Genomic DNA, 20,365 nt, shown 5'->3' with positions numbered 1-20,365 from the left:
TTGCTTGGAGGGGCGGCTGGCAATGTAAGACGTTATAAGTAAGGACGAATTAGTCTTCAGTGCAACGCCATTAGCAGAGTTGAATAGAGTTCATCGGTGTTCTCGAGTGATATTTGGCTATGTTTTCTTAAATAAAATTGCCAACGTAAAATAACAGAGAAAGTTCAGTGATTCCTTGAAAAAACAATTGGAGAGGGTGAGGAAACATTAAACGTTTTTCATAGATACGAGAGAAAGAAGAATATGGAGAACGTCAAATACTGTCATCGTCCATTCGTTGCTTCTTTATTTGGTGTATGTGTTTTACATCAGTCGTCGAATGATGCCTAGTCTCACAAGTGACACCGCAAACGGTATTAGGAAACCTTTATCTACATCCTTTCTTAAAAAAATAATGCTCATCTCTTCTAGATTTCTCAATCTCTTCGGAGGACGTTATACACCGAGTAAGATGCTTTCACTATCTGTAACAAGTGTATACGCGACACGTTTGATTATTGTTCATGTTTTGCTATAGGGATAGGCAACTCGCGACACTTTGTGAATTTTAATTAGAACCATCCTATCAGTTAAGAACATATAAATATTTTATACTGACGGCCTTGAAAGATTCGATATTCACGGGGATGATGTGCACGCAGGATAGTTCGATGGGCACCGTAGCGCGTTGCATTATCATTAAAAGAATCTTCTTAGACTCGATGTCCAAAAATTGCCAGTTACTTTCCATTATTACATCAGGAATTTCGAGACTCTGTCGAGAAAAGGGTTCCATCAAATTCTGTTAATTTGAGGGGGTATTCTAGTCTAGAATTTTAATTTGTAGGTATTTTCTTGGATTTTCATTTTCTAAATCCATATTCTTTTTTTTTACTGTTCTAGACTAGAGTACACCCTCTTAATGGTAAATTAAATTTCGTTGTTATAAGAACCTACCTTCAACTTGACTTCGTTCCCATACCAACAGTAGTACAGTAACTGCATAAAAGTGCAGATTGAGAAAAGTATTACTTCGATAAATTTTGAATCCAGGTCGGTTTGCGTAAGTCGATAAAGGTTCATACAACACAAGAGTATGCTTGTAGAAAATTGAACAAATACCAACGCTCGAAATTCTTCGTTTACCTTTGTGGCGAATCTGCAATGATATTGGAACAAATTATTTTAATAATCTGCACGACGTTCTTTTTTTCTTTAAAGCACGCTTCAGTTCTTTTTTATTCATTGTGTCCTTAATTGTGTTACATGGAAAATAGTCGAAAGAATTTTAGATAATTGTGAGTTTTTCGATATGTATGTAAGACGTGCATGATGATATACAGGGTGTCCCAAAAATGTTGTAACACATTGAAAGGGGTGGTTCGGGAGGTGATTTGAAACAACTTTTTCCTTAGCGAAAATGTTGTCCGAGGCTTCGTTGAGGAGATATTATGAGAAAAGCTTGACCAATCAGAGCGCGCGGATACCGTTGGAGTGGGCGCGGTAACGATGGCTACGTGCTTAGCGGCCGCGTCCAATGTCCCTCGATGCACGTCGAGTCGCTTGTTCGCGTACAAGCGCGGCCGCGTAGCACGTAGCCTTCGCTACCGCAGCCGCTCCAACGGTATCCGCACGCTCTGATTGGTCAATGTTTTCCGTTAATATCTTCTCAACGAAGCCTCGGACAACATTTTCGCTAAGGAAAAAGTTGTTTCAAATCACCCCCCGAACCAACTCTTTCAAGGTGTTACAACATTTTTGGGACACCCTGTATAATCATTTATTGGAATTACCCCCCAAGTGAAGGAAAATCACAGATCTCGTTCTCATTCTTCTATCGTCCTGTAGGTATTAAGTACAGAATTACAGAAACTCAAACGATTATTGCTAGTAAATTATTGTAGATTATATAAATGCAGACTTACTGTGGCGATTGCTCGATTTTCAAGTGCCAGCCATGAAGACTGCCATAAGTTTGAGATTTAAGGAACTTTATACTAAGAATAACAAAACAATTGTGTACAAGTGGCATAAAAACTGTTTTATTGGATACGTCCAAAAAGACGTACACAAAGAGGCACATATGTATATCCATCGCACTAAGTCCAATATAATCATCACATTTATCATATTATGTATAATTTATCATAGTTTGGCGTGTTCGCTAGCAATAAGGTGCACAACATTTGTGATTAACGTACGATATTCCCATTTGTTTAATTCATAAACAATAGTTTTATTAATGTTTTAATACTAGGGGAGGAATTCTTACAACCTCGTTGGCATCACGACTCACAAAAATTTTACTTTTACAAATTTCTTCTTCTTGTCTTAATTATTATAACTTGCAGGATTTCAGGAGATAGGCTTTTTTATATACCGAGTGAATCCTCGCATTCTCGATGATACTCCTAATTCTGATTGAGCAAGTTATACGCCGAGTAAGAAGTTTTCAGGAGCTGTAATAAACAAATGGTTAAAAAGGATAAAATGAGAACATTAGGTCAACTTTCTCATTATGTTGCCAGTCGTGTACTAGATGTTGGCAGTGCGGTGGATTAGAGGAAGGAATGCCAAATTCTCAAACTGTGTTTCATAGTACACTATCTACTTAATCACTGATTTATGATCGTTACATTCTGTTAATTATGTTTTTGAGTGTTTTGTACGAAGCCATTTAAAGTTGTTCCATTTCATGGATTTCACGTGAAAAAATATTTGTATTGTTTCAGGTGAAAATTACAAGGATCACCGATTTCTTTTATAAGCGACGATACATTTTTCCTTGGTCTCGAGGAAAAGACCAGTAAAACGAATATAATGATCTCCAGTTCAAGCTCATCATTACCAAAGCGCTTAGAAAAGATCGACGTAAGTAACAGTTCAGGAATTTGCATCCTCAAGACAATACGTATATTTTGTACTGACTCTCATGAAAGACGCGAGGTTCATCTCCACAGCGTAGATGCTAGTGAATTCGATAGGCATCGTTGCACGTTTCATCATCATTAGAAGAATCTTCTTAGCGTCGCTATCCAAACACTCCAAATTGCATTCCATCACCATGTCGGAAGTCGCGAGACTCTACGGAGGGAAATTTCGCATAATATCGCGATGTTTTGATTGAATTTATTATCTCAACACGGAACCTTCAGTCGGACTTCGTTCCCATACCAACAGTAGTACAATATCTGCATAAGCGCGCAGCTCGTGTAGGTAACCATTACTGCGTACTTCGTGTCCACTTCCTTTTGGGTCAGTTGATAAATTTCGAGGCACATTGTCGCAATGGTCGCCAGAAACTGAACAAGCATTATCATCTTGTACACCCCGTTCACTTTTGTGGCGAATCTACGGTGGTTAGAAAAGGAATTATACTTATTGAGCTCAGGAAATGAGTTCAATGAAATATCAACGGTATTTTGTGGATGTCACTCGAAATACTGTAACACCTTGGAGCCATAGATCGATAAATCAGTACTTGGTATTAGAAACGTAAAATATCATCCGGTCGCGATCGTGTTAAGAAATTCTGACTGTGATCGAAACGTGCTTGCGATTGAGCTTGGAGATTCCCAATGAAGTCCTGCATTTCGTATTCAATTATTTAAATATTCATTAAGTAAATTCTTCCATGTGTGTGAAATTGGTAGAGGACCAGGAAACTAAGCAAGTCATGTCGAAGAAAAGTAAAAGACTCCTTACTCATGACGCCATTGTCTTGTTCATATTAAACGCACAATTATCTTAACTTTCTGTGAAAAATGTTCATTTTTTTATAAAGAAAGGAGACGCTTACAAATCACAAACAGACGCCTCTTGCCTCTTGACTATTTACTATATTATTTAGAACTATTCATACGCATATTTAGAATAAAATAAATAGACTGCTACAAATATTTCCAACTGTTTCGAATTTGTAGAGTGCCAGTAATGCAAACATTATTATTACGTTTGGCAATTGAGAATTTGAGAAAATAACTTGTCCGTGACTTTGAAGAAAATGACTTCTTAAAGAACTGCGTCCAAGTTTCTAATTCTCTCCCCGAGCGCGTTTAACTTGAAGAAAAACATGTGAAACCCACTTGTATATATGATTATGAAGACGAGCGCATTGTTTAGCCGAATCCTTTCCATATTTCATTATATTTCTCAGACGATATCCAAGTATCTCGAAAACGCAGTATATATGGATCAGCAAGCCGCTGAATAGATTGTCGCAGGCGATGTCTAAAATCGTGCAGATCGTCATACTTAGCGCTTGATGAATATACGTAATGGAAAATAGAAATAAAGATGAGTAGTCGTAGGGTATCCAGGCTCGGTAAGGTAATCTTTTCGCTTTGAAATCTTTGGTAATCGTCGATGCGTACATGAATACTAGGCAGCTCTCCATTGCTATTGTGTAGGCGATTATGTTCCTTCTGAAAATCATAATATTACGATTACTTGTATCGGTAGAGTCCAAGGTCTTTGGACGCACGAGTTGAGCTTTTTCGAAATAGTTTTACGTGTAGAATATCTGAAGCTTTCAGAACACAAATTCATCGTCGACTCACTTTGCCCACTTCTCGAATTTCATTTGAATCTCGACTTCGTCGCTGTTGACCGGCTTCAGAGGCTCCTCTTGGAGGTTGTCGATCAAAATTACGTAACTCTTGTGACTCGTTAGAAGATTATACATTTTGCAACAGGCAACGAAGATCCCCAGCGTCAAATAAAAATTGTCACTGAACTCGTCCTGGTTTTCGACGTTGAACACTATGTCCAGAATTAGAGTTACCAGGAGAGCGTGTATCATGAGTAACAAAACAATCGTGTAAACATTGTACAGAAACTTTTTCGTCGTCGACGTCCAGGATGCCGGTCGTGAACAACCGCCCACGGCTAGGTACGTGAATATCCATCGCAGTAATTGCATTACCGATTACAGGGCGTTGAACAACGAACGCAATTTCAATACTAACTTCACATTTATTCAATTCCAAGCGCTATTTCTATTTTTTTCTTTTTATACGTATTTCTTTATTTTGCACCTCAAGTTTTGATTGGTTTATTCCCAAAGTATCGACAAGATTAGACAAATCATCGAAGAAACTTAGTAGAAAAAAAAGAACAACACGACTTTGTTCTTAGTATGATTTACAAATGTATGAATACACCAAGAGAAGCGATGCTTTATATTCGCGATCCTGATTGCTTAATGGATGGAGGTTTGGGTATTACTGAATGGCTCACTCCCCATATCCTGTACCCATAGAAGAACGAGTTTCTTCGAATTGTTTTCCCTTCGCCTTTACCAGTATTATTCTAATAACCGAGGATATGTAAACGCGACTTCTTAATATTTCATAAGAGTAAAGACACGGCTTCCCCTATTCGTAACAATACCCTAGCATTATGTACGATAGTTTCCGTTGCAACACTGGATTGCAATTTGTCTTGAAAATAAATATAAAATGTCGACATCAAATTCCATAAAGATAATGAATAGTCTAAATGGAAATTGGAGAATAAATATTTGAATGGTACAAGCTGATATCGTTTCCGCGTTCATCTGTCTACTTCAAGTCCATACGTCTTTGACGACACGCGTCAAATTTGATTTCTTCGAACAGATGTAAAGATGAAACGTTAATAGAAAGTCTATTGTTTAGCACGACATCTAGAACAGTATTAATTGCCGGTGTGCAATCGAATTCCGTAAACGTTTCCTGCGATGGGAGAAGAGGTAAATATTTGGAAGGCTCTGGATAATATCCATACACGAATCACCATCGACGAGGTGCGTTTCGAAATTGCTTAATAATATTTTAAAGGGTCAATTGTTAAGAAATCTGTACCCACTTATACGACGAGTATGTAGACTCAGAAACAAAATATGGATTTTTTTTAGTTTGATATTTTTAATTATGGAAGCAATAATTGCTTGTTAAGGATAAAATAAACATTAAAGAATCGACATGTGCATAGAATCGTGAATTACAAAGAAGCAATTTAATACCGTAATTCTTTTCAAAGAGAACAAAAAATATTTGGAAGACAGTGTAGACTCTTCTCGGTACTTCGTTTATAGTTCAGTACTTGCTCGCTGTTGATATCAAACATTTTATTTCGTGAATGAGGTGATAGACAATGACAAACACTGTGACGGAGGCAACAATTGTTTATAATGTGTGTTGCCGTTCATACCGAGTATTGCAAGCATGTTCTTCAAGTGTTGTTCGGGACTGGTTTCCTTTCATTTTTTCCATTTATCGAGAGGTACGTTCATGCAGATGGGTTAATCAATTTACGTTAACGACGCAGCACGTTGAACGCCGAGTAAGACGTTTTTATTATCTGCACCAAGTTTATGTTTAATTAGTTTGAGGACTGTTTCAAGCTGTAAGAAGTTACCTGAACCATCGTGTATGTATTTTATACTTACGGTTTTGAAAGACTCGAGGTTTATGGACACGAGATTTGCAGTAGAAAATTCGATAGGCATTGCTGAGCGTTTCATAATCATTAAGAAAATCATCTTAGAGTCGTTGTCCAAGTTTGCCCAGTCAGTGTCGATAACCATTTCCGCCATTGTGAGACTCTATTGATGTAAAAGATTGTGTATAATTGTTCTTCTTTAATGGAAGATTAAATTCTGTAACTTGTAAAGAAACCTTCTCTCGGACTTCGTTCCCGTACCAACAGAAAAATAGTATGTGCAGGTATGTATTGAATGAGAAAAGCATAATTTCATATAGTTTCGATGGGTCTTCGTTTTTCGTGAAACGATAGAGATTGAAGCAACACAGTAACGTGCTCACCAGAAATTGAAGAAGCGTTACCATTTTGAATTCTTCATTTATCGTCGTAGCGAATCTGTAACCATATCAAGAGAAATTATTTTGTCCAGCACAATTATATTGTATATGTATACTATTCGTGTTATCAGTATCACGAATCACAAAATAGATTTCTTTTATATGCTTGTTGCTTAACGTTTTTACGATACTTTTTCTGAACTATGTATAAAATATTTCAAAATTGAAAGTTCATAATTAAGTTGGTTTTATAAATTACTCTCAAACTCCCAGCTATACAGAAAAGTATTCCAATCAAAAGTTGAATGGTATCGATAGAAAATAGAAACGTACTACTTTCATCGGGCATTGTCAATTTTTTGGGAAAATTAGATACTCACCTGTATATATGATTATGGAGACGAGCGCACTGTCTAGCCGAACGGTTACCATACTTTATGACATCTTTCATCCGATGCGCGAGTATCTCGAGAATGCTGTACGTGAGAATCAACAAGCCGATGAACAGATTGTCACAGGTAACATTAACAAGCGAACAGATCGCCATAACTATAAATTGAATAATGAAAACAATAGTGAACCTCGGTAGAGAATTAAAATCGAAGGGTAACCAGATTCGCATGATTAATTTTCTGTTTTTGAATTCTGCGTAGATCGAATGTATAGTCATTATTACTAGACAGGATTCCATTAATGTCAAGTAGATCATCAAGTTCCTTCTGCAAAGAAATGGAAAAGTTAATCGTTGGACCATATTCGCATGATTAGTATCGCTATAGATACTCTCCGTCATAGACGAAATAATAAAACACCAAAGCAAAAATTGTAAAGTGATGGAATAGTAAAGAGGCGTTCTGGTTTGTGTGGTCAAAAATAGTCGAGTTTCAGAAATTTTTTTTGTAAGACCTTACCCTACCATAAACTGAAACAATTATTATCGCTACCATTATTGTAAACAACAACCATGCGAATACAAACTCACTTTGCCCACTTTTCGTATTTCGATTGAATCTTGACCTCATCGGAGTTGGTCGGCACCAGAGGTTCCGACCGCATGGTGTTGATAATAATCCCATAGTTATCGCGACTTCTCAACAAACAGTACAATTTACAACAAGAAGTGAAGATCCCCAGTGTCATGTAGAAATTCTCGCAGAAATCGACTTGATTATCGACGACATACACAATGTCCATTACCTGTGATATCAGGTTGCTGTGTATCAGGAAAAACAAAAATAGTGAATAAACATTGTACAAAGACTTTTGCGTCGTAGACGTCCAAGAAGACGGTGGCATGGCACCGACCACGCAGAGAAGCGCGTATATCCACTGCACAAAATTCATTACCAATTTTGTAGACAATTTCGATTAGACCGATGTATTTATTAACAAGAAGTGATACAGCAAATCGTGATTCGTATACAACCTTAACGTTTGCCTCGTATCCAAGTTCTAGTTCTGTTATTTTAATACGAACTGCGACATAGTCTTTGGTTAGCTTACTCTCTGAACGTTGACGAGTTTAGATGACAAGACATTTGGGATACTACTTCGATGGTACAACGGCAAAATAAAATTGCGAACGAATAGATATATCGCAATATCTTCGCAATCCTGATTCCCGCGTCGAACAATGCCTCAGATATGACTGAAGGGTTTAAAATAATCGAATTCTTCGTTCGCCCTTAAAGGAACGCGTTTCCTCGTGTTTTCTCCCCTTCGACCTCGCCTAACGTGTAATTATTATAATAACTGCCGATATGCCAATGCGACTTATCGATATTTCATAAACTTATAGACACTATGCACTCTATACTTAATATTGTTTTGCGTTCTGCATGTTTTCCCTCCGATGAAGCACTCCGCGGAGTCGTATTCCGTGGTAAAAAAAATTAAGAGTTGTCGGTGACGAATATAGCGTCATGTGACACGCGAGGTAGGAATTTATAACGAGGAAAGCGGAATAAATAAGTAAGATGCGCGAGATGTCGTCACCCTAGCATTTCTTCTTTTCTATCTGTCGTTTGGTTTCGTCGAACATGAAGGGACAGCTACGAACATAAGACGTTAGAACTAAAGACTAATCGGTTTTCAGTGCAACACCATCAGCAGAGTTGAATAGAATTGATCGGTGTTCGCAAGTACAACTATATTTTCTTAAATAAAGTTTGCGAGACAAAATAACAGAAAGTGTTCCGTGATTTCTTGAAAAAAATTCGCTAAAGGTGGTGAGTCGTTGAACGTTTGTTATTGATAAAAAAAAAAAAGAAGAATACGGCGAATACCAGGGTCTATTCGTTCCTGTGTTTATTTGAATTTCCTGTTTTATGCCTGAGATGACAAAGGAAACCCGTATTGCCTAAGCAAATTTGTCACAAGAATTACAACATCAGTAGTTTTCGATAGAATTTACTAATTCATTTCTATAATATTCGTTTCTACATTCACTAGTATGTACAATTTTGAAGTGTCTGTCTCCACTTTCTTCTCCTTTTCCTCTCCTTTTCTTTTCCTTTCCTCTCCTCCTAATTCAATTGAAACGTTTTTAATAGAGGAAGGAAAAAGAAACATTCGAAAATTTGGTATTCCATTTATTCCGAATTTTTGTTTGCAAACGTCAGTAATTTTATTTTACGAAGGTTATAGACAATGAGGAGTAATATGACACAGTGGCGAGTTTTATATCAAATTCACTCATTCTCAAACACACATAATGTTACTTGCTTTTCTTTTCTCTTTCTCGTAATCATTCACCGCGTGATACGTTACTTCCAAAAAGTGTAGATGAATTATATTTAAAAGCAATGCACACTCCTTCTAGTCCCCTTGACCACTTCGGAGCACGTTGAACGCCGAGTAAGAGCTCTTTACTATCTGTAACAAGCGTGTATGCAACGTATTTGATTCTTATTCATTAATCAACTTTTCTCCAATTTGTTTTTAATTCAAGCCACATCATACCATACTTTACTTACGGATTTAAAGGTGTTGACATTCATAGACACCAAATACACGCTGGAATATTCTATGGGCACAGTCGCCCGTTTCATAATCATTAGAAGAATCTTTTTAGCGTCGTTGTCCAAAGATATCCAGTTGCTTTCGATTATCATCTCAGGAATTTCGAGACTCTATCATAGAAATCATTGCATAAAATTGCATTTTGATTTAATAGTGTAGTATCCGCGCCTCCCATACCCAACAATAAGGAGTCAAATAAGAACGCGAAACGTAGAGTACGGGATTGGTCGCGTAGGTAAAGCGGTCGACTGTGGATCCGAGGATCGTGGATTCGAATCCCCGTGCCTTATTTTTCGTTTAGACTCCTACATATGGGGGCTCGTCCGGGATGGGGGGTTACAGCGGCAGAGGACCGGCCAGTGACGATGAGTGACGATGAACAACAATGCCACGCGAAGGACGGTGTCGTGTTGACGGTGGAGTGGGCAACAATGAGGCGTCGAGAGAGAACAACGTTCCAGAAAGAGAGAGGGGAATACACTCGCGAAAGAGGGTGCGGCGCGCACTGCTATTGAGACGCAAAACCCGAGAGAGAAAGAGAGAGGGGAGTACACTCGCGAAAGAGGGCGCGGCGCGCATTGTTATTGAGACGCGAAACCCGAGAAAACGGACATTCGAGGGCGAATGAATGTTAATTCAGGATAGCCGAGTGTAGTGTCCGCGCCTCCCATACCCAACAATAAGGAGTCAAATAAGAACGCGAAACGTAGAGTACGGGATTGGTCGCGTAAGTAAAACGGTCGACTGTGGATCCGAGGATCGTGGGTTCGAATCCCCGTGGCATACTTTTCGTTTAGACTCCTACAATAGCAAATTGAATTCCTTGTTAAAAGGACGTACCTTTAATCTGACTTCGTTCCCATACCAACAGTAGTAAAATATCTGTATAAACGCGCAGAATGTATAAACCACCACTACCAGAAGCTGAGAATGCACTTCGTTCTTGGCCAATCTGTAAAGGTCGAAGCAAAGCATAGATATGCTCGCCAGGAACTGGACGAATACTATTAATTTAAATTCTTCGTTCACTGTTGTGGCAAATCTGCAATTATGTAAGAATTGATTATTTTTTATTATTTTATTTTATTTTATTTTATTGAAAATAGTAGACTCACTTGTATATATGATTATGAAGACGAGCGCACTGCTTCGCCGAATCGCTTCCATATTTTATGATATTTTTTAGACGGTATCCCAGTATCTCGAATATGCAATACGTGTGTATTAACAGACCACTGAACAGACTGTCGCAGGCAACGTTTAAAACCGAACACGTCGCTATACCTACGACCTGATGAGTGTAAGCAATCGTGAACGTCACGAAAGAAGAATAGTTGTAAGGTATCCAGGCTCGGTACGTTAATTTTCGATTTCTAAAATCCGTGGTAATCGAAGATGCAATTGCGCATGCTAGACAGATTTCCATTAATATCGTATAGACGATTGCGTTCCATCTGTAAAAACGTTAGTTTGCAATAGAAAACTATTTTAATCGAAGCGAAATAAGTTAAATGTGCGAATTCAACTTCCAAACATATATCCTAATTATTCCAAATTAAAATGTTAAAAACCGGCAACATAAAAATACACTCACTGCGCCCATTTGTCGAATCTCGTTTGAATTTCAATTTCGTCCTCGTTCGCTGGCACAAAAGGTTCTTCTTGCAGAGATTCGATCAAAAACGCATAATTCTCGCGACTCGTCAATAAATTACACATCTTGCAACAGGAAATTAAGACTCCCAGAGTCATGTAAAAATTGTCGCTGAAGTCGTCCTGACTGTCGACGTTGAACACTATGTCCAAAATTTGTGTTACCGCGAGACTATGCACTACGAGTAACAAAAGAAACGTGTAAACGGTGTACAAGAGCTTCTTGGTCGGAGTGGTCCAAGAAGATGGCCGCGAACAACCGCACACAGCGAGGAGCGTGAATATCGATCTCATCAAGTGCATCGTCGATTAGACGAATACACCTTCTTTTATTTAGACTTATTTTATGATCAAACGTTGCACAGATAGTGTAATCTAAATCTCAAATGTTGCGGAATATTGCATTCTAAGTCTGTGTTTTCATATTTTTTCAGGGTAAGACGACACAAGGCTCGATTACACAGATATCAATGAAGAAAATAGACAGACGGTCACTGTAGACGGAAGAAGTTACGTGGCGTTAGCCACTTCGTTGCTACAATGACTAACAAAGTTGCGAACAGAAGTGACCCCCTCTATTCGATATCCTGATTGTTTCATGAACCGAGGCTAAGGTATGACTGAACATTGAGGAATATCGGTATTTTTTGTTTACACCACGAAAAGAGAACTTTCTCGATTTGCTTCCCCCTCAAGTTCACGGGCTATGTTATTATCATAATGACGGAGAATACAACGGCACGACTAACTTATTTATATTTTATTGAACTAAAGACGCGGCCCTTCGTATTGCTACCTTGTCGTCTCAAAGTCAGGAATTGTGAATATTAAATGGATAATCAATTTTTAAAAGGTAATTTTTTATTGCGAAAGGGAAAGTAGACATTGAGAGACGTTTTAGAAGCAGCTTATTTTTCTTCAACATCGAAGGGTTAATAACTGTTTATAAAATGTATTACCAATCATATACATTTCTCGTATGTTTTGCATTGTTCAAAAAGTACACTCGGAGGGATGGATAAATCGTCGGTAAAAAATATGACACGCGTCTTCTAGTCCACCTTACCGTTTCGCAACACGTTCAACGCAGAGTAAGAAGTTTTCACTATCTGGAACAAATGTGTAACTGGTGGGTTTCATCGTTATTTGCCAATTAACTCTTATTAACTTCTTTAAAAGGTGTACAATTCTAATTTTCTTACGTTATAAAATATGTTGCAATTTTTGTTTCTAAAAGGATCTAAATTTAAGTTAAAAAAATTGAGTTTCATGCTAGAGTTAATTATTCAGCATGGTCCGCCTAAAATATACTATACTTACGGTTTTAAAAGAATTTAGATCCATAGTGACGAGTTTTGCGCTGGAAACTTCGATAGGCACCCTCGCTCGTCTCATAATCATTAAGAGAATCTTCTTATCGTCGTTGTTCAAAGACGTCCAGTTGCTTTCGATTATCATCTCAGGAATTTCGAGACTCTATCGTAGAAAAGGTTGTAACAAATTGCCTTGATTTAATAGAAAATATCATTCCTCGTTACAGGAACGTACCTTTACTTTGACTTCGTTCCCATACCAACAGTAGTACAATATTTGCATAATCGTGCAGAACGTGTAAAACACGAGCGACACAAAATCCGAATGGATCTGGCTTTGCGTTAACTGGTAAAGGTTGAAGCAAAGCATAGACGTGCTCACCATAAACTGAACAAATACTACTGTTTTAAATTCCTCATTGACCATCGTGGCAAATCTACAAAGTGCGTATCAAAATTTTGTTTTTCTTTTCGCACACTATAAATTTATAGAAAACAATTACCTGACTCACTTGTATATATGATTATGAAGACGAGCGCACTGCTTCGCCGAATCGCTTCCATATTTTATGATATTTTTCAGACGGTATCCCAGTATCTCGAAGATGCAGTACGTGTGAATCAACAGGCCACTGAATAGACTATCGCAGGCAGTGTTCACAAGCGCACACAGAGATATACCGAAGGCTTGATGAGCGTAAGTGATAGTAAACGAAATGGAAGAGGAATAGTTGTAAGGTAGCCAGGCTCGGTACGTTAGTTTCCGATTTCTGTAATCCGTGAAGATCGACGCCGTGAGCATGCATACTAGGGACGTATCAATTATTGTCGTGTAGACAATAGCATTCCATCTGTTAAAAGGAATTAGGGTTCAACAAACATCGGAGGATGTTTCTAAAGATTAGCACGGCAAAGTGAGTAATGTTTCCATGTTCTTTTTTATTTCAAACCAAATAAAAAAGAACAATAAAAGAAGAAACTCACTGTGCCCATTTATTGAATCTCGTGAGAATTTCAATTTCATCGTTGTTCCTCGGCGAGAAGGGTTCGTTTTGCAGGGACTCGATCAAAATCACGTAATTCTCGCGACTCGTCAACAAACTACACATTTTGCAACAGGATATGAAGACCCCCAGCGTCATGTAGAAATTATCGGTGAATTCTTCCTGGGTGTTGACGTTGAACACTATGTCTAAAACTTGAGTTACCACGAGGCTATGCGTAACGAATAACAAAAAGATCGTGTATACGGAATACAAGAGCTTCTTGGTCGGAGTAGTCCAAGAAGATGGTCGCGAACAACCGCACACAGCGAGGAGCGTGAATATCGATCTCATCAAGTGCATCGTCGATTAGACGAATACACCTTCTTTTATTTAGACTTATTCTATGATCAAATGTTGCACAGATAGTGCAATCTACATCTCAAATGTTGCGGAATATTGCATTCTAAGTCTGTGTTTTCATATTTTTTTAGGGAAAGACGACACAAGGCTCGATTACACAGATATCGATGAAGAAAATAGGCAGACGGTCACTGTAGACGGAAGAAGTTATGTGGCGTTAGCCACTTCGTTGCTACAATTACTAACAAAGTTGCGGACAGAAATGATCCTCTCTCTTCGATATCCTTGATTGTTTCTTGAACCGAGGCTAAGGTATGACTGAACATTGAGGAATATCGGTATTTTTTGTTTACACCACGAAAAGAGAACTTCCTCGATTTGCTTCCCCCTCAAGTTCACGGGCTACGTTATTCATATATCGGGGAATGAGACGGCACGACTCGCTTATTTATATTTTATTGGAGTAAAGACGCGACCCTTCGTAATGCTATCTTGTCGTCTCAAAGTCAGGAATTGTGAATATTAAATGGATAATCAATTTTTAAAAGGTAATTTTTTATTGCGAAAGGGAAAGTAGTCGTTGAGAGACGTTATAGAGGCAGGTTATTTTTCTTCAATGTCGAAGGGTTAACAACTGTTTATAAAATGTATTACCATTCGTACACATTTCTCGTATGTTTTGAATTGTTCAAAAGGTACATACACTCGGAGGGATAGATAAATGTTAAAAAAATACGAGACGCGTCTTCTAGTCCGCTTTACCGTTTCGCAGCACATTCAACGCAGAGTAAGACGTTTTCACTATCTGGAACAAATGTGTAACTGGTGGATTTCATTGTTATTTGCCAATTAACTCTTATTAACTTCTTTAAAAGGTACACGGTTAATTTTTACTTAAATCTCTAAGCTATGCATTTCGTATCGTATCGTTGACACGTTTCTTTTTGAATGAAGATAGTGCTCTGGTGTGAATCTTTGAAAAAATTGATTTTTTGTATGTTCTAAATTATATTTTGTTTTTAATGAAGAATTTTCAAGTGATCTAATTTTCTTACGTTATAAAATATGTTGCAGTTTTGTTTCTAAAAGGATCTAAATTTAAGTTAAAAAAATTGAGTTTCATGCTAGAGTTAATTATTCAGGATGGTTCGGCCAAAATATTCTATACTTACGGTTTTAAAAGAATTTAGATCCACAGTGACGAGTTTTACGCTGGAAAATTGGATAGGCACCCTCGCTCGTCTCATAATCATTAAGAGAATCTTCTTATCATCGTTGCTCAAAGACGTCCAGTTGCTTTCGATTATCATCTCAGGAATTTCGAGACTCTATCGTAGAAAAGGTTGTAACAAATTGCCTTGATTTAATAGAAAATATCATTCCTCGTTACAGGAACGTACCTTTACTTTGACTTCGTTCCCATACCAACAGTAGTACAATATTTGCATAATCGTGCAGAACGTGTACAACACGAGCGACACAAAATCCGATTGCATCTCGTTTTGCGTTAACTGATAAAGGTCGAAGCAAAGCAAAAACATGCTCATCATAAACTGAGCAAGTACCACTGTTTTAAATTCCTTGTTCGCCATCGTGGCAAATCTGCAAAGTGTGTGTCAAAATATTCTTTTTTCTTTTCGCACATTCGAAATTTGTAGAAAAAAAATACCAGACCCACTTGTATATATAATTGTGAAGACGAGCGCACTGCTTCGCCGAATTGTCTCCATATTTTATAATATTTTTCAGACGGTATCCAAGTATCTCGAAGATGCAGTACGTATGAATCAATAGGCCACTGAATAGAGTGTCGTAGGCAGAGTTGACAAGCGCGCATATGGACATACCAGCAGCTTGATGAGCGTAAGTAATAGTAAATAAAATGGAAGAGGAATAGTTGTAGGGCAGCCAGACTCGGTACATTAGTTTCCGATTTCTGTAACCCGTGAAGATCGACCCCGTGAGCAGGCATACTAGGCACGAATCAATCATTGTCGTGTAGACAATAGCATTCCATCTGTTAAAAGGAATTAGGGTTCAACAAACATCGGTGAACATTTCTAACAACATAAAAACAAACTTACTGTGCCCATTTGTCGAACCTCGTCTGAATTTCAATTTCATCGTCGTTCTTTGGCGTGAAAGGTTCCTTTTGCAGGGACCCGATCAAAATCGCATAATTCTCGCGACTCGTCAGCAAATTACACAATTTGAAACACGTTATGAAGACCCCCGCCGTCATGTAGAAATTATCGCTGAAATCTTGCTGGCTGTTGACGTTAAACATTATGTCTAAAATTTGAGTTACCACGAGGCTATGCATCACGAATAACAAAAAGAACGTATAAACGGTGTACAGGAGCTTCTTGGTCGGAGTGGTCCAAGAAGATGGCCGTGAACAACCGCACATTGCAAGCAGCGTGAGTATGGTCCGCATTGAGTGCATCGTTGACTATACGATCAGTCTCCGTCTTATTTAGAAATATTCTATAACAAGTTATTGCAAGGTAATTTGCATTCGATCGTCACGTTTGTTTCATTCTAAGCTCCTGCACTGTTATTTTCCAGCTTACCACGACACAAGCTTTGCTTATTCAAACGTTAAGGAAGAAAACATAAAACTGGACGATCAGGTCCAATAATCAATGTTAGACAGATGACAGATTAAGCACTCAAATAAAATATAAAATAAAAGGAAGATTGACGAAGGGAACACTGTAGGTAGACCTATACGACTTCGTTGCTAAGATGGTTTACAAAATTTCGAATATTCTGACCAGAAGTTACGATATAGAACAGGATGGCTTTACCTTCGAAGGTTAAGGTAGCACTAGCGACCGTGGAATATCGGAATTTCTTATTTACCACCCAAAGAGTGAACCTTCATAAGTTGGTTCCCCCTCAAGTTCAGGGGCTACGCTATTATTATAAAGATGGAGATTGCGACACGCTCATTTATATTTTACAAGAAGAAAGACGCGGCCGTTCCTATTCGTAATGCTACCTTGCATTCCGTATGTTGTTTTCCATCACTTAGGGAATAAGTAAGAAAAGTCGACGACAAATCCCGTAGAAGATACTGACAAAAAATTCTCCGGAGCAGAAAACTCGAGAGAGAAATTTTTAATGGAAAGCGGAGGATGAATGTTTGAAAGACATAGGCTGATATTTATTCTTGCATTCTCCAGCCTGTTTCAGGTACATGCATGATTAACGATTGTCGTGGGGATATCTAGTTCTCCCAACAGATGGAAGGGTGAAGCGTTAGGGTAAAGGCAAAATATTCTTCAGCGCAACAGATTTTAGTAGAATTTATAGACGTTCATACTTAACATTTTGTTGTACATACTTCAACAAGGATTTCGTGAGCATTTAATCAAATAGTCTTCTACTTTCTTCTTATTTCGAACGATTGAACGCAGAGCGTTTTCTAGCTGTGACGATGCTATTCTTTGTCCTGTTTTAGCAAATTAAACGCCGAGTAAGATAACTTGAGCAACTGGAATAAAGGATTACGTGAGATTTGTGGACACTAGCAAGAAAATTAATTTTTAACGTAAGTACAGCATTTCTAGTTTCTCTATGTCTAAATTATCACTTCCAAACATTTTGTAAAAATATAGACGAGATCTTCAGCTTGGTTCATAAAATGAAATGCATAGCAAACGAGTTTGTTCTAATTTTAATAAGATATAATAAAATACAAGTGTTCTTCTGGTATTATACAAATTTCTCACCACGGGTAATTCTCACAATTACGTATTATTAACAATGAAACATTAGGTTTTCTTATTCAACATTTTTCTCTTTCAACATTTAACTTGAACTATAGGAGTAGCTTAGAAGTATATCAATGGTATAATTTTATACTTACAGCCATAAAGGACGCGAGATTCACATTCACAATATAAAGGCTCGTGAATTCGACAGGGTCCATGGCACGCTTCATAATCATTAGAAGAATCTTCTTAGAGTTGTTATCCAAAGACTCCAAGTTGCATTCCATTACCATATCAGAAACTTCGAGACTCTACGAGAGGAAATTCCATATAACATCACGACGTTTCTATTGAATTCTTTATCTCAACACGGAACCTTCAGTTGGACTTCGTTCCCATACCAACAGTAGTACAATAACTGCATAAGCGCGCAGCTCGTGTAGACTACCGACACTATATACTTCGAATCCACTTCTCTTTGGGTCAGTTGATAAAGTTCGATGCACAAAATCGACGTGCTCGTCAGGAATTGAATTAATATTATCATTTTGTACTCCTCGTTCACCTTCGTGGCGAGTCTACGAGATTGGAGAAATTCGGAAGTACTAGTTAAAATTCCTTTTGTTGCTCAAAATTTGAAGAGGATCGATTGTGAAAACGTTATTTTTTAACGAGTCTCAGCTTAAGTTCGTCAGGCCAGAATTGATCTTTGTATTCTTTAGACAAAAGTTTACATGACAGAGAGTTTTTCATAAAAAAAGAAAAGAATTCAGGACTGAAAAGGCTAAGAATACAAGTTAGCAGGTAATTTTTAATATAATGAAATTTTTTTTTTAATTACACGACTGATTCTATAGCTACGACTCGTCAAAAAGGTGCGATTCAATTTTCGATCCTCCCCTTATAAACTTCCTACTTGCTGAGCAAAATAAAAACCTACTGGTATATCTGATTATGATGATTAGCACAGAGCTTCGCCGAAACTTTCCCCTCTTTTGTGATGGATTTCAGACGATGTCCAAGAATCTCGAATTGACAGTATATGTGAATCAAGAGACTGCTGAACAGAGAATCGGCGCCAATGTTATAAAACGAGCAGACGCTTAAACTTGTAGCTTGATAAATGTACGTGACAGTGAACAAAAGTAATGAAGAGTAATCGTAGGGTATCCACGAACGGTACGTTAGCTGTCTCGTTTTGAAGTCGGAACCGATCGAGGTCGCAACCATGCACGTTGCACAGAACGTTAGTGAAAGTATGTAGGCTATCAGGTTCTTTCTGAAAATACACTTTGTAGAGTATTCTTCTTGTGTACAGGGTAATTATAATTACTAGACTACGGATCTTTATGCATTTATAGAAAATTCGAATGTGCAAGAAACTACAAAATGCACGCAGTATGCAAGAATATAAAAAATATTGAGAGTAAAGTTCATATTATAATATTTGCAGAGTAAAAAAAATTCCTATTTGGGTTCAATTTTTGTAGGCACATTCGCGAAGATTTTATTTTGCATAAAGATCCGCGGTCTAATAATTACATAATCGTCGGAAACTGAAGTAACCTCCACTAATGCTGTTACAATTAATTATGATTGAAGCACATACTCACTGCGCGACGTTGTCGAATTTCTTCCTAATCTCGGCCTCGTCCGCGTTCCTCGGCAACATGGATTCCTCCTCGAGGTTGTTCATTATAATCGCAAATTTCCCACGGTACCTTATCAAGCTGCGCATTTTCCAGCTTGAGACAAATACCTCCGCTGTCAGATAGAAATTATCGCTGAAATCTTCTGGATTGTCAACGGTTAAAACTAAATCCAAGATTAGAGATAACAAGAAGCTGTGTATCACCAGGAACAAAAAGACCATGTACGCGGTGTAGAGAAACTTTTTGGGTCCGGACGTCCAGGAAAGCGGTCGCCAGCAACCGCACACGCTCATATACGTTAACATATACCGTAATATATGCATTGCCGAATCGACAGAAATTCTTATCTCCGAGTAATCATTAGGAACAGTCGCGGAGCCCCCGCGTTTTATGGCAAGCTCAAATACTCTTACCTTCTTAACAACTTTGATATGTGGATGTCGAATAATTTATTTTTCCAGGAAGATCATGCGATAAGAGAACAGGGATGATTATATTGTACAAAGAGAACACTATGTCGTCGTTCTTGCGTATAATAAGTGTGAAACTGTAAGAGCATTGGGTACGAAACTACAAAAAGAGACTATCATCATTGCGACTTAGGTACTTCTCAATCTGTGGTTTGGTTATCACTGAAGACTCGAGAATATTTTTACTCCACATGCAAAGGAGTAACTCATCTCCCAATACTTTCCCTTCGAGTTCGCGAACTATATGATTAGCGGATTAATGGAGAGTACGAGCGCGCGGCCGATTAATAATTTATTCCAGTAATGACATCCCTTGGTTATTCGTAAACGCTACTTTCGCGATGTTACCGTTAGCTCGCGTGTTCTGTTCGCTGTGCGTAAAAAAATGATAGAAAATATCAGAAGACAT

The 20,365-nt window shown here is 38.0% G+C and overlaps 4 protein-coding genes across 4 annotated transcripts; all 4 read right to left on the bottom strand.

Annotated features, from left to right (window-relative positions):
- Positions 1 to 357: 357 nt before the first annotated feature.
- On the bottom strand, positions 358 to 8,466 carry LOC128878563 (uncharacterized). The gene is made up of 13 exons (XM_054126850.1): positions 7,765 to 8,466; positions 7,163 to 7,501; positions 6,639 to 6,840; positions 6,410 to 6,565; positions 6,282 to 6,321; positions 4,539 to 4,740; positions 4,065 to 4,403; positions 3,129 to 3,330; positions 2,891 to 3,063; positions 1,905 to 1,976; positions 937 to 1,138; positions 599 to 754; positions 358 to 464 (listed from the first exon to the last, which is right to left on the bottom strand). The coding sequence occupies exons 1-13, from the start codon at positions 8,124 to 8,126 to the stop codon at positions 417 to 419; spliced, it is 2,493 nt and encodes an 830-aa protein (XP_053982825.1). The 5' UTR covers positions 8,127 to 8,466; the 3' UTR covers positions 358 to 416.
- On the bottom strand, positions 2,092 to 5,338 carry LOC128878770 (odorant receptor 13a-like). Its single transcript, XM_054127264.1, has 5 exons — positions 4,539 to 5,338; positions 4,065 to 4,403; positions 3,129 to 3,330; positions 2,908 to 3,063; positions 2,092 to 2,438 (listed from the first exon to the last, which is right to left on the bottom strand). The coding sequence occupies exons 1-5, from the start codon at positions 4,898 to 4,900 to the stop codon at positions 2,391 to 2,393; spliced, it is 1,107 nt and encodes a 368-aa protein (XP_053983239.1). The 5' UTR covers positions 4,901 to 5,338; the 3' UTR covers positions 2,092 to 2,390.
- A 478-nt stretch (positions 8,467 to 8,944) lies between the features above and the next one.
- On the bottom strand, positions 8,945 to 14,031 carry LOC128878562 (odorant receptor 94b-like). The gene is made up of 9 exons (XM_054126849.1): positions 13,754 to 14,031; positions 13,282 to 13,620; positions 13,005 to 13,206; positions 12,777 to 12,932; positions 11,398 to 11,765; positions 10,919 to 11,257; positions 10,644 to 10,845; positions 9,758 to 9,913; positions 8,945 to 9,656 (listed from the first exon to the last, which is right to left on the bottom strand). The coding sequence occupies exons 1-9, from the start codon at positions 13,909 to 13,911 to the stop codon at positions 9,600 to 9,602; spliced, it is 1,977 nt and encodes a 658-aa protein (XP_053982824.1). The 5' UTR covers positions 13,912 to 14,031; the 3' UTR covers positions 8,945 to 9,599.
- Positions 14,032 to 14,622: 591 nt separating this feature from the next.
- Positions 14,623 to 19,809, bottom strand: LOC128878561 (uncharacterized). Its single transcript, XM_054126847.1, has 10 exons — positions 19,448 to 19,809; positions 18,775 to 19,158; positions 18,211 to 18,412; positions 17,990 to 18,145; positions 17,562 to 17,614; positions 16,200 to 16,430; positions 15,794 to 16,132; positions 15,516 to 15,717; positions 15,288 to 15,443; positions 14,623 to 14,920 (listed from the first exon to the last, which is right to left on the bottom strand). The coding sequence occupies exons 1-10, from the start codon at positions 19,807 to 19,809 to the stop codon at positions 14,864 to 14,866; spliced, it is 2,142 nt and encodes a 713-aa protein (XP_053982822.1). The 3' UTR covers positions 14,623 to 14,863.
- Positions 19,810 to 20,365: the final 556 nt, after the last annotated feature.

The sequence above is a fragment of the Hylaeus volcanicus genome, chromosome 6 (assembly GCF_026283585.1).
Source record: "Hylaeus volcanicus isolate JK05 chromosome 6, UHH_iyHylVolc1.0_haploid, whole genome shotgun sequence".
In the NCBI taxonomy this organism is placed as follows: domain Eukaryota; kingdom Metazoa; phylum Arthropoda; class Insecta; order Hymenoptera; family Colletidae; genus Hylaeus; species Hylaeus volcanicus.
The sequence above is the reverse complement of the archived record's forward strand: the minus strand, read 5'-3'. Positions and strand labels throughout refer to the sequence as shown.